This window comes from Coenobita brevimanus, chromosome 110 (genome assembly GCF_032717465.1).
Source record: "Coenobita brevimanus isolate Jiangsu-jjx chromosome 110, ASM3271746v2, whole genome shotgun sequence".
NCBI classification, from domain to species: Eukaryota; Metazoa; Arthropoda; class Malacostraca; order Decapoda; family Coenobitidae; genus Coenobita; species Coenobita brevimanus.
Window position 1 is genome coordinate 40,945,388 of NC_137063.1, and position 14,458 is coordinate 40,959,845.

The 14,458-nt window shown below is 41.8% G+C and overlaps 1 protein-coding gene across 1 annotated transcript in view; it reads right to left on the reverse strand.

The window, feature by feature from the left end:
• Positions 1-14,458, reverse strand: part of CdGAPr (GTPase-activating protein CdGAPr) — a 350,099-nt gene that overhangs the window by 25,609 nt on the left and 310,032 nt on the right. The window contains exon 9 of the mRNA XM_080286103.1: positions 5,050-5,197. Coding sequence (XP_080142229.1) covers positions 5,050-5,197 — 148 coding nt within the window. The remainder of the gene's footprint in view (positions 1-5,049; positions 5,198-14,458) is intronic.

Genomic DNA, 14,458 nt, shown 5'->3' on the forward strand with positions numbered 1-14,458 from the left:
TACACAAATGAAAAATGTAAAATATGAATGTGAAGTATTTGGAATACAGTTTAACAAACATTATCTGTATCTCAGTCTACATACTCTATGAACAAAAAAGGACTTTAGAATATAAACTCCAGCTGAAACACATGCCTAACACATTACAAATGAAAACATACATTAACATGCAAAGCAGAAAGCTATGAAATGAAGTTGACTAGTATAAAAACAGCAGACTTTAGTAAGCTATATCCCTCGGTGCCTTAAAAAATAAAAATAAAATAAAAAAAATAAAAAAAAGTGCATGACGACCGAAAATTGGCCTTGGAGCTATTAGGCTATACAACAATGAGAAAAGGCAAGCTATTTTCATCAAATACATACGTATTACCCAACTAACCTTTTTGGCTGCCTATATTATGATTTGCATGTCAATTCAATTAAAGATTTTTGTCAGTATCTTACACCCACACAACCAGAACATATGTAATTACAATGTTCCACACAAAGTTAGGTTACTGTACTTGTTCAGCTGAAATTTAATACTTTGTTGAAAACTATGAGAAAAAGTAAACTGAGTTGAATTAAACCTGATAACTGTATCAAATTGTAAATCTTCTTTCAGATTTTTCTCTGAATACTGGTACCTTATATTCCATGCAAAACAAAGAGATTACTGTTTTCAAACATCTACTGCACACTGAATGCCAAAAATAAAATATACCATTATCATATTTAACTTGGAGCATATCATCTATCCTTTTTAAGTTGGAGTACACCATATATCATTTTTAACATGGAAGTAGAAGACAACATTAAGGAAATATTTATGGTATATAAGAAGGTTTATGTGTTGTCTCAGAGAAGATGTGAAATCAAAGCTCATAGTCTGTATCAGTGTGTATTGTTAAAAACTAAAACTTCCCATCTATTAGTATGAGTATCTTTTTCACTAATACAAGGAAGACATTATTACAGTATTATTATTTTTTTTTTTTAAGGGCTTATTCTCAAGACTCTCCCTCTCTCTCTCTCTCTCTATCCAATGCTCTGTGCTGAGTCTCAGCCCTACTTTCTCCAAATTCAATAGTACACATATATTTTACTAAAAAATACTACTCATGTCAGTAAAACAAATTTCCTAAAGAACAGACTGAAGTACTGTAATGTGCACCATTCAAGTGCTCCCTGCATACTGCAAATGGGAACACGAATGGAGGGACTAGGAGGCTGGGGATGCTGCCCTCCACTCTTAGTCCAGTATTAAGAAGGCATCTCCCGAGACTCTTTGTATTACATAATTATATGGATGGGGCAAACCCCCAATCCAGCACCTATTCTGCAATCAACCACTAACACCTACGGCACAGAAGGAGGGGTGGACTGGACTCTTTATGAAACTATTATGGTTGCACACTTAAGTGCAACAGTAACACCACAGATGATGGCCATTGCCAGCAGGAAAGGATAGAGGCAAGCGGCTCAGTCAAACCCCTTCTTAGAGCAGCTTGGGTACTTCCAAGACAAAAAAATGACATCTGTCTGTCTCCAATTACAAACGCCACTTCATTTCAGTGGGAAGCTGTCTGATTCCCAGCTCACTGTATAAGGTCTATAAAGCCCTGGGAGGCACTTTTAGACACAATGAACTTTGGGGCCAACATCGTGCCTGTATGCAAACTTCATCACACAGGAATGATGAAAACAAACTTTCTCTTCCCACAAAAACCTCCTTTGGTTAGTCCCAGAAAACTAACAGACCTCTTAATATGGTAGATCACTGAGAACAACAAAGCCGTAAGACAAAACCACCACCAGATATAATCATATGCCCATATCTCTGGCAAAGGCTGGTACTACAATAATTCTATGACCAAAACACAGCAGGAACAAGTACTTCAATTGATGACACACAGGATATCAATGTAAAGGAGCAACTTGTTACATTCCTCTACCTATTTAGAAAGCCCTAGGCTTGAAGCACCAGCATTCATCATGCAATACACAACACAACAGCAGTCATTTGTATAAATCACCAAAGCAAGACTAACTCCTGCTGACTTCTTTTAGCTGTGGAAGCTTTCTTTAACTGGGCACAATGACAACTCCATAACATCTTCATCTAGCAGAGTCTCACATACCAGAAATGTCCAACTTATGGTCACATGGCCTCTCCAAAGGCAATTCATGTCAAGTGAACTGGCCTTTGATAATTTGGACTTTCCACAACAAACAGCAGACTGGAAGCCCCAACAAAGATCTCTTCACATCTCCAATCAATGTAAGTTCCGATTATATGGACCTACGATGAACAGGCAACAACCCGGGGGAAAACTATGGTGAATGAGTTTTTATTTAATGTACATCAGTGGATGCACAGTGAGAGGGCTCTCCCTCTATGCTAAAGGGTCTTGTATGCAGCATGTGTTAAAAGTGTAATGCTGTACAGTTGTGAGTTTTGGGTAGTAAAGAATATTTGCAGGCTCAAACATACAGAGATGTGACTGATCAAAAGGATGTTACATCAGCCCTTGAATGACAGGCTTGAGGGGGTTAGGACTGCAAAAGAATAGTTGAGGAAAACTACTGCCTGTGTTGAGACAACCATCATCCTTATTTTCACTAAACATTTCAACATCTTAATATGTTATCAGGGATCTAGAATAAGTACAAAACACAGTACAAAAAAACTTGGAAAACAATGAAGTACACCGATCTTTCTTTTTTAATGAATAAATACAAAATAAAATACTGTACCAGACCGAGGATGGTGACGCTGAGATGTGGAAATGTTTGGTGAAAATAACGAAGTTGCCTGTGTCAACATTGGTACTACTCTTCCTACTGAAGCTGAGGTACCCCAGGAACAAGGGTTAAGAGATGGGATGGGACTTCAATGTATCAGTTATGTGATGAAATGAGTTAGACTGAGATGGTTTGGCCATGTGGAGAGGAGAGGATGGAGGATGACAACTGGGTGCAGAGGGTGAAGTATGTGAATGTTGAGGGTGAAGTTGCAAGAGGCAGACCAAATAACTCTTGGGAGATGGTCATACAGCGTGATAGAGAGTGTGGCGAGCAGCTAGCTGGTGACTGAGCCCAAAGCACGCAAGCATGTTGGAGCCTTTATAAATGAAAATAGAACAAACCCATCTATACACATCTTCCAACTATAGTACCTCCAACAGTGACCCTCATAACCCCTCTTTGTTGCATTCGACACCAGTGCCAGCAGCTCTCAAATAATGAAAGGATCATTCACTGCTAATGTATCCCACAATACTGTAGAAAGAAACTTTCAATGACAGTTTGAGAAATCCTTATCTCTATGGGTACATGTCCAGAATTTCTACACAGGGCAATACCACAGAAACTTGGGTGGCACTATCTGCACCACATACTGCCTGAACTGGCCAAAAACCACAATCAACCTTCCAGTACCAAAAAGAATGGCCACATTTTCAGAATTTTCTTTGAGACTCTGCCTTACTGACCTTACAGGTATCATCATCTTGTTTCCAAACAACCTGTTTCACCAACAGGGTTTGGCAGTTTCCAGCGTCAATTACATGTTATCATATTACACTAACACCCTCTACATTATCCCTTGGGAATCAATAGCAGGTGCTCTTCCAAACCTATCAGTATATATGGTGAAGAAAGGAGCGTGGGGATGGGTTAGCAGGGCTGTTTAACACATAACTATCAATACCTCAGGGCTCTGTCCTATCACCAACTCTCTTCCTTTTATTCATCAATGACCTTCTAAGCTGTACATCTAACCCTATCCACTCATATGCTGATGACTCCACCCTTCTACCTTTCCATTCAGTTCCAGCAACACCCATCTCAGCAGTTACTTCAACAAATAAGGGATGAAGCTATGGCACACCTAATGTCTGACTTGGCTTGTATTTGTGACTGGGGTAAAAATAATCTGGTTGTTTTTAATGCATCTAAGACTCAGTTCTTACACCTATCAACACGACAAAATCTTCCACAGGCATACCCACTAATGTTTAATAATATTCAGCTTAATCCTGCAACATCCTTGAACATGCTTGGGGTTTCATTTACTCGGGAATTATCTTGGAAAGATCATATTACATCTCTTGTAAAATCTGCATCCAAGAGATTAGGTGTGCTAAGCCGACTCCGTTCCTCCTTTACCCCTGCACAATTATTGACTCTATACAGGGGTTTTATCCACCCCTGTGTGGAATACAACTCTTATGTGTGGGAAGGCTCCCCACACACAGCTCTTCTCAATAGGGTGGAGTCAAAGGCTTTTCGTTTCATTAACTCTCCTCCTCTTACTGACTCCCTTCAACCTCTGTCTCTTCGCTGCACTGCTGCATCTTTATCTCTTTTCTATCACTACTTCAATGGTCACTGATCCTCTGAACTGTCTGCATGCATTCCTCCACCTCTACAACGGGCGCATAGCACCTGTCTGGCAGCAAACTCTCATCCCTTTTCTGTCCAACTCTCTAATGCAAGAGTTAACTGTTACTCCCAGTCCTTCATTCACGCAACAGGTCAACTCTGGAACTGTCTCTCTCTGTCTGTATTTCCTGCTTCCTATGATCTCCAGTCTTTCAAACGCAGTGTGTCCAGGTATCTCGAAATGATCGGATCTTGAATTTGGCTCAATCTTGTATTTTGTTTTTCTCCTGGAGGGAACTGTTTTGCAGGCTCATGGCCTTTGGTTCCTTCTTCCTTGTATTAAAAAAAAAAAAAAAACTAACTAACTTCAATCTGTTAGGTGTGCAATACGGTTGTCTTCACCTTCCTCAGCAAATGATGACAGTTGGTCAACCCTCTATTCAGCCTAATCACTTCCACACATCACTTGCATGTTATCTTTGTAAATGATCATGCTGTTCTTGATCTTACAAGTTTCTCAATGTTTTTCCTAAAAATAAGTCTGCAGTCATTGTTTTTCACATTTTTCTTACTACTGAAATCTTCATTTGATTATGGCTCAATATTAAAAAGTGTTCATTACTGCTACTTAGTACAAGCTTAAAAGAGGTAATATTTTATAAAGTCACACAGTCTACTGACCTGAAGAGCAGCAACCCCTCCCATGTCCAAGTCTTTCGACCTTAGGAGGTTAGGTGCCCACACGATAGCTATATTTTTGGCAGTCATGCCCGTGTCTCCACTGTAAGATGCTACCCTGGACAGGTGCTGCACAAGGTACTCTAATGTCCTGAAATGTTAGGAAGACATCAGACAACAAGGCATGACAGAATTAAGCAGTATGCAGTGTAGGTTAATGATTTGAATACAGAGTGACCCCCCCCCCCTTTCTTTTTTGGTGTGTGTGTGTGGGGGGGGGGTATAGCTTTACATTCATTCATCATCTAATCCAGCGTTGCCCCATGAGAAGCATAGGAGCCCCGAGGCTAGGCAAGACGGTCCTGACATTTATGATGAAAGTGAACAGCCTCGCTCATCCCTGAGTGGCACTATGTGAGCAATAAACCCCAGACACTCCTCCAGCATAGGCTCAATCTGACTGGAGCCACCTTAACTGCCCACTAAAGCACCAGGTGCCATAATATGGTTTATGGCCACCCACTGTAGTAAATGGTTTCCCTGTGTACAGGAAACCATCTGGCTTGTCACTAGGTGTTGAGTCACCCACAGACAGAGGGAAGAGGAAAGAATGAAGAAAAGAGAGACAGAAGAAGAAGGAAGGAAAGGAGGAAGAGAGAAAAAGGCAGGCACTCGAGAACACCACTATATCGAGAGAGTGGGTATATGCAGTAAATTAATAACAACCATGTAATGGTATGAAGCAGAATATTTTACCAATCAATTCCCTACCACCTAATCCTTTATTCTCTACACTTAGGAATAAAGATACAGCAGACCCTCATTATATGGTGAACTGCTATGCAATGGATCATTTATACAACAGTGAAAAAGTTAAAGTTGAGAAAAAATCAATGGACCAATGCATGTGCACACCACAGTATAAATATTTTTAGAAACTATTGTACATGGTATGAGAAGGAAACTGGCAATGTATGATTCCACTAAAGCTGACAAAAATGAAGGACATATTTAACCCTCAAGTTTCAAGTCAACCAAACAACACATTTCTATTAACATCCTCTTGACTGAATATGGTGGCAGAAACAGTAGTTTCATAGGCTTATATTTTTAACATTTGTTCTCTACTGAATGAATGAATTTGCATACATTCTACTGTACCGTCACCAAAGCAGGGATGAAGCATGTACATGACCATGACAATAAGTTTTGTTGCTGGGAAAAACATCAACATATGGGAACTTCTCAGCCAAGTGTCATCAGACTTTACACATACTGTATGTACAGCCAAGAGCAAAAATGTCACGACCAGCTGGGTCTATGGGTAGTGTTACATAAACTGTTTTTGTTACAGCCAAATCATTTGCACAGAGTAGTATGAGAATGCAGCTCAATGCTGGGAAAGAATTGCCGGTTAACTTTTGTTTGTGGCTGTAATTACATACAGTATTGCCAGGCTGCCCTTCTTGTATCCTCATGTATACACAGCCACCCAATACACTGCTCCACCGACTGCTAATCATGTATGTGTAACATTAACTCTTATGTTAAGACTTTAGTGAAATACGTTAATGTAAGGGTGGGTGGGTGTTTTATGTATGACACATTTGGTGGCACTGCCATGCTGAACTGGCTGACTGGCTCCCTCACTCATTCACCTTATAGTTTCACCAACCAATACACACACTGCAGCATCAATGACCTCACATACACAGAACCTGGCATTAGTGTACAGAATGTGCATATATGCATATTCTCTACACGACTCATTCACTCGACACAGTTTCGCTGACTGTCAGACCCACTGCAGCACCAATGACCACACACTCACATAGGTACGAGCATTCGCTACACATCTTTTACACCATGTTAAGACTGAGAAAGTGCTTGCCACTTGGAACATGTGATGCACGTACCATGATGCAATTGGCGCCATCGCTCTGCCCACTATTAAAAATACAGTACCTGTATATATAAATTTGGACATCTGAGGCTACCTCATGGATAAGAAAACTTGTGGATGTTGATCTCATGAATGCCGAGGTACTGGTGTACAAGACAACATGTCTTAAAATATTAAGGACCAGCCACATTATCAGACAGATAAACTGCAGCCTTATAAGAAAACTAACATTAGATTTTTGTCTGTTTGTGGAAGCAACTAACTATAATTTGCTCCTTTAACGTAAACATAATTATTCATTTCTTTGACTTCCATTTTTATCAAGGTTGTCCGTAGCTAATAACTAATATACTGTAATAAAAAGAGCAATACGTGATGGGCCAATCTATGGTATGAGGATATCCATGAGATTTTGATTTCATCCAAATCAAGCCAATTGCTCCTTTTTTCCACTGAATGCTGTTATTCTGTCATCAGACTAGATTTTTCTCCACAACTTAAGTTACCAATGCATATATGGTATTATCTCCTCAGTTACCACATTGCTGGGAAAAAAAAAAAAAAAAAAAAAAAAAGCATGTAAACACGTAAACTAACTCTGCCCATAAAACAAACTTGTCTGCACCTTGCATTTTGCAAAGATTACTAATAAATAATCCAAAATTATGAAACGAGGTTGCACTTATGAATAAAAATGTGCTCTATCTATCTATTGCCAGACGCCTCAATCCCGTTTGGGGTGGCCACAAACAAATCGCCTCCAAGTCGCCCTGTCCCCCGCCATTTCACTGCCCTGCTCCCAACTCACACCCCCCTCTCTCATATACCTCTCCACCCCATCTCTCCATCTCATCCTCGGCCTCCCCCTCCCTCTTTCCCCCTCCACCTCACTCACATACACTCTCTTCGTCAGTCTTTGACCCTCCATCCTCTCCACATGGCCAAACCACCTCAAAGCTATCAAAAACTCCAAGCCAAGACAGAGATAAAGTATAGTCTCCATACAACAGGTGAGAGGTTATGTAGAATCTCGTGCTGAATCAAGTTCGTCATAAAACATGACATACAGGAAGACCCCGAGATATGATACCCCTTGAAGCGATACCCCAGCATAGCGATGGGGATAGAAATACCACCTTACCTCACCGAACGATGGCCAAATCCCAGTATCACGAGAGGTTTTGTTTTTGTTTCTCAACCAATTTTGATGACATTTAAGACTTAAATTTTGTGTTTAGGTTGATTAATAAACTGCTTTAGGACTTAGATTAATGTGTTTTAGTCATAGGAGGGGTGAACATTGTCATTTTGGGATACAATTTACCAAGACTGATTTTTCTATCTATCTATCTATTGCCAGACGCCTCAATCCCGTTTGGGGTGGCCACAAACAAATCACCTCCACGTCGCCCTGTCCCCCACCATTTCACTGCCCTGCTCCCAACTCACACCCCCCTCTCTCATATACCTCTCCACCCCATCCCTCCATCTCATCCTCGGCCTCCCCCTCCCTCTTCTCCCCTCCACCTCACTCACATACACTCTCTTCATCAGTCTCTCACCCTCCATCCTCTCTACATGGCCAAACCACCTCAGTGTGTTCCTCATAACGCTTCCTATCACATCCACATCCACACCACAACGCTCCTTTATATCCTCATTCGTCAGCCTGTCTCTCCATGTGACTCCACAGGCTCCTCTTAAATAACTCATTTCCACTGCTCTCACTCTTGACTTGTGTCCTTCCAACAACGTCCAAGCTTCACTTCCATACATTAGAGTTGGTATCATAATACTGTCATCTAGTAACTTTTTCACTTCCATGCTCACTTCCCTGTTTCTTATCACTGCTTTCAAAGAACCAGCAACCTTTCTTCCCTGCTGTACCCTTTCAAGCACTTCACCCTCCAAACTTCCATCCTTACTCATCACACTACCCAAGTACTGTACTTAAACGTACTCACATTTTCCAATTCCTCACCATCCAACCTCGCTGTACATTCACTGACTTCATCTCTCTCAAAGACCATCACTTTAATCTTCCCTACATTCACCTGTAGATTCTGTTTCTTACACACACTCCCAAACTCATCCACCAAGCCTTGCAGCTCCCCTTCGTCTTCACTCAACAACACAGTATCATCTGCAAACAACCGTACAGGGAGTTTCCAAACACTATCCTCTCTCACCAAGGCTACCCCAGACTTATTTTTTATTTTTTTCTTATTTTACTTTTGAGTTGAGTTATAAACACCTTTTAGGGTTAGTTTAGCTTGCTTTAATGCTATTAGGGGTTTAGGTTAGCTAGAAACTTGTTTTTGGACTAATTTGGGTGGGCTTAGGACTTAGTTGTGGGGTGAAACCCAGGGCTCAAAAATGCATCTCAATACATGTTAAATCTACCCCGAGATATGATATACCGCCTAGCAATGGGTTTTCGTTTAACCAACTGCATTGTTAAACCTCGGTATGCCAGTATATTTATGCGTAAAATAGGGGGTTGGGTTCTGGGAACCTCATATCCCCCCCCCCCCAATAAAACAGGCCTTAGATGCCTGCTGCAGCATTACATAGGATCTCACCAACTGGACACATCAATGCATCCTAACCAAGAGGTTTTACCCCTCCAGGACACCCCATCATTTTAACCACCTAAAACTGCCACTAACCCAAACCCTGAAAACCCCCGATGAGAACCAGGCAAAAATTTCTAATCTATCTATCTATCTATAGCCCGACACCCTAATCCCGCAAAGGGTGGCCGCAGACAAAACGCCTCCAAGTCACTCTGTCACCCACCATTTGACTCCCCTCTCCCCAATTCACCTCCCCCTCCCTCATATACCACTCAACTCTATCCCTCCACCTTATCCTCGGTCTACCCCTCCCTCTCCCTCCCTCCACCTCACCTACATACACCCTCTTAGTCAGTCTTTCATTCTCCATTCTCTCCACATGTCCAAACCACCTCAGTGTATTTCTCCTAATCTTCTCAACCACATCCACATCTACCCCACAACGTTTCTTCACTTCTTCATTCGTCAACCTGTTCCTCCACGTCACTCCACATGCTCCTCTCAAGTAACTCATTTCCACTGCTCTCACTCTTGACTTGTTCCCCTCTTGCAAGGTCCACGCCTCGCTTCCATACGTCAGGGTAGGGATCACAATACCATCATGCAGTGACTTCTTAACTTCCATACTCACCTCCCTATTTCTCATCACTGCTTTCAGTGTACCAACAACCTTTCTTCCCTGCTGTACCCTTTCACGTACTTCATCCCCCAAAGTTCCATCCTTACTCATCACACTACCCAAGTACTTGAATGCACTCACATTCTCCATATCCTCACCATCCAACCTCAATGCACACTCTGTGACTTCATTCCTCTCAAACACCATAACTTTACTTTTGTTTACATTAACTTTCAGCTTCCTCCTCCTATACACTGTCCCAAATTCATTCACCAAACCTTGCAACTCCCATTCATCTTCACTCAACAATACTGTATCATCAGCAAACAGCAACACCAGAAGCTTCCAAATCTCACCCTCATTCATTAGGGCCACCCCCACATCCACTGCCCTACCTTGCACCTCCTTTACAACCTCATCCATGTATATATTAAACAGCCATGGAGACATCACACACCCCTGTTTCAGTCCCACATTGAGGTCAAAGAACTCACTCAGCTCACCATCCACTCGCACTGTAGCCCTAGCTCCCTCGTACATACTCTTCACAGCACTCAACAATTTCCCCTCCACTCCATATATTCTTAATACCTTCCACATACCTTGCCTATCTATTCTGTCATAAGCTTTCTTCAAGTCCATGAAGGCAGCATACACTTTCCTTCCCTTCTCTAGATACTTCTACACTAAACATCTTAGAACAAATATCTGATTTACACACCCTTTTCCCTTCCTAAATCCCCCTTGTTCTTCTCCAACTAGCTCCTCTGTCATATGCCTAACTCTATCAATGAGTATTCTACCATATATTTTACCAGTCACACTAAGAAGGCAAATACCCCTATGGTTACCACATACTTCTCTCTCCCCTTTTCCTTTGTACAGAGGAACAATTATACCTGATTTCCAGTCCTCTGGAACCCTTCCCTCTTCCCAAGCCAATCTACACAACTTCCATATCAACTCCACAACAATCTCACCCCCATACCTAAGCATTTCACCACACACTCCATCAATTCCTGGGGCCTTTCCCAGCTTAATCTTCTTCATCGCTTCCACTACTTCCGACCTACTGATCTCTTCCTCCCTCCTCTCATCTCTTCTTCTCCCAGCCATTCCCCAACCATTTATACTCACACTGCTCTCACTCTCTACATTCAACAAATCCTCAAAGTGCTCCTTCCATCTCCTCAATTTCTCTCTCTTCTCCACCAACAATCTATTATTCCTATCTTTCACTCCCCTACTATTTCCCCTTTCACACTGCCTTACTTTCTTTACCTCCTTCCAAAACAATTTCTTACTCTCCCTCCATTTCACACTCAGATTCCCCCCAAACTCATCCACTTTCTTCTTACTCTCCTTCACCAGTCTCTTAACCTCCCTTCTCCTGCTCACATATACCTCTCTCTTCTCTCTCTCATCTTCTCCCCTACCTCTACTCGCCAACCATTCACCATACGCCTTCTTCTTTTGTTCCACAGCTCGTTTCACCTCATCATTCCACCATGCTGTCCCTTGCACACCCTTGCACCTCCTCCTCACTCCACAAACCACCTCACACGCTGCGCTTATCTCTTCCGTGAATATCTTACATACGTCTTCCACCCCTTCCATCTGCTGTAGCTCATACCTTCCCAATCTTTCTTCCACTATGCTCTTATACTCTGTCATTTTCTCACTATCTTGCAATTTCTCCACTCTTCTCACAGGAGCTGCTTCCTCCTGTCTTCCCCTTCGTCTCCTCAATCATTTTCTTTGCAGCTCTACCTTGGCCATCACTAAGTGATGGTCCGAGACTCCATTCCCCCACCCTCTCCACACCCTTGCATCCAACACTTGTCTTCTCATTCGCTCATCCACACACACGTAGTCTATCATTGCCTTTCGTTCAACAAGTTCACCATCCATCCTCCTCATTACTCTCCATGTATACCGGTGGATCATCTTATGACGAAAGTAGGTGTTGGCTATTGCCAACCCCTTACCAGCACAGATGTCCACCAAAGCACTACCATTCCCATCTACTTCAGCTGGCACACCCCACTGACCAACCACTCCATCCACTCGTACATTCCCAACTTTGCCATTCATGTCTCCAATCAACAGCACTCTCTCGCTCCTCTCAAACTTGTCCATACATGCTTCTACTCTTGCCCAAAACTCATCTTTCACTCTTGCCACTCGATCCTCTGTTGGAGCATACACACATACAATCGCCCATGCTTGTATACCTACTTTCATCCTCACCCATACAATCCTTGCACCCACTGTTCCATACTCTCTTATATTCTTCCACTTCTTGCTTATCATCAGACATACTCCCTCTCTTGCCCTCTCATTCTCACTGACTCCCGCACATATACCTACACCGTATTCCCATTCTCTCATCCTTTCACCTTTCCATTTAGTTTCAGTCAATCCACATATATCCACTTTTGCATCCTCAAGCACCTGGACAATCTCTCTCTCTTTCACTTCATCATTCACTCCTCTCAATCAACCTCTGAAAAATTGCCACCCAACATCACGCACATTTTGCCAAAAATTACTTTCAGCACATTTGGTGGAGGAAGGGGGAGAAGCAGTGTGAAACTATTTTTGGAATTATCACTGGTCATCAGCAGTAAAGTAAAAACTACATTGAAATCTGAAGCACGAAGTGACTGTGTACAACTAAAGCAGTAGTTGTCAATAATAAAGAAGATAGCCGAGCAATATAATATGTATGATAATATAATTCACAAGGACTAAAATCACAATTTTATCTTATCTAAATTCTTAAATCAACATGTAGTCTTCACATACCACAGGAGCCAAACTTTCTTGCCTGGTGTCTGTTAGTTCATAACAAAATAAGTCACAAAGCCCCTTTTATACTTGTGCTCAAGGTGAAAACGTAATTTTACTGCTCCCTTATCATTAAAATCTTTAATTTTTTATCGCTCTCCAACAAAGAGACTACAGTATTTACATCAAGAACACGTGCAATTCATTTTAGCTGCAGATTGTCTAAATGTTACTCTCATTTGTATTAAGCTCCCATACCACATACTACTTCGTCCAGTAATTTTACTTTCTCTTTGGGAATAAATGCTTTTCTTATGTTCTTAGCACTTTCAGGGTGCTTAGGCATTGTAACTAAAGTTAGTTTGGAACTGTGTGCTCAGAATTCTGAGACGAAATGAGGAGCAAGGAAAAAAATAAACAAATAAATGCATCTAGACACGATGACAGTCAACATAACAAGAAGACTGAGGCAGGCAGTGGCAGGTATCAGACGTGGGTCACTTGGGTCGGCTTGGGTCAGGAAACCCTATCAGCAACTAAGGCAAAATGCAGGAGTTGTCGAGTTGTAAACAAATGCAGCCATCTGGAAATCCAATACCTATACCCACCAACTTCTCACTTATTTTCTCCTATGTAACAGTGATATTACTGTGCTATTGAATAATAAACGGGGAAATTAAATGCTCATGTTAGTATAACAGCGTTGCTTCCCACTGTTTTAGACTGCGACTCTACTGTATTAACACTGCTATCTGGTAAGTAGAACATGGAGTTGTGGAGTCATTTACTTTGTTAGTAGCTATTAAATAACTGTTAAGTACTAATAACAATAATGGAGAGATAGTGTGTTTAAAACATAACCACAACTGGAAATAACAAGTCAGAAATCTCACCACTGTCATATACAGTGGGGCACCAATTTTCGCGCCTAATTGGGTCCAAAAATAATACGCGAAAGTGGAATTAGCGAAAGTTGGGGCATTGTCTTTATGGCAAAAAGGCTAATTGGTTCCCGGTTATCCTAAAGTAACATCAGATTTTCATTTTCACTTGCAATACAGTACATCAAATCACTATTGTACATTGCATTGTGAGATACAAACAATAAAAACTGTACAGTACACATTATATGAGGAGAAACATACCACAGAGACCAGGTTGAGGTGTTTAATGGATGTTGGGGGTAAGTATCCGAGGCGCGTGGCCGGCTTATTTAGCCACGCCAGACGTATTGGCGCCACCTCTTGCTCCCTCGCTACCACTCTCTCTCTCTGCCTCCTCAGATGCAACTTGATGCAACACTTCCACTCTGTGCTGAATTTCCCTTTGTGCTAGGTTCTCTTGAACAAATCCATCGAAATCTTCATCCAGGTTAAGCTGCCGTTTCTTCACTCCAACACGATACTCTCTTTTAGCCTTGGCCTTTCCTCCCGACTTTGAATGTCCCAGCCACTTTTTATCACCACCACTGCCTCCCGGCCCTCCCCCCACACCACCAGGCTCTCCCCCCACACCACCAGGCCC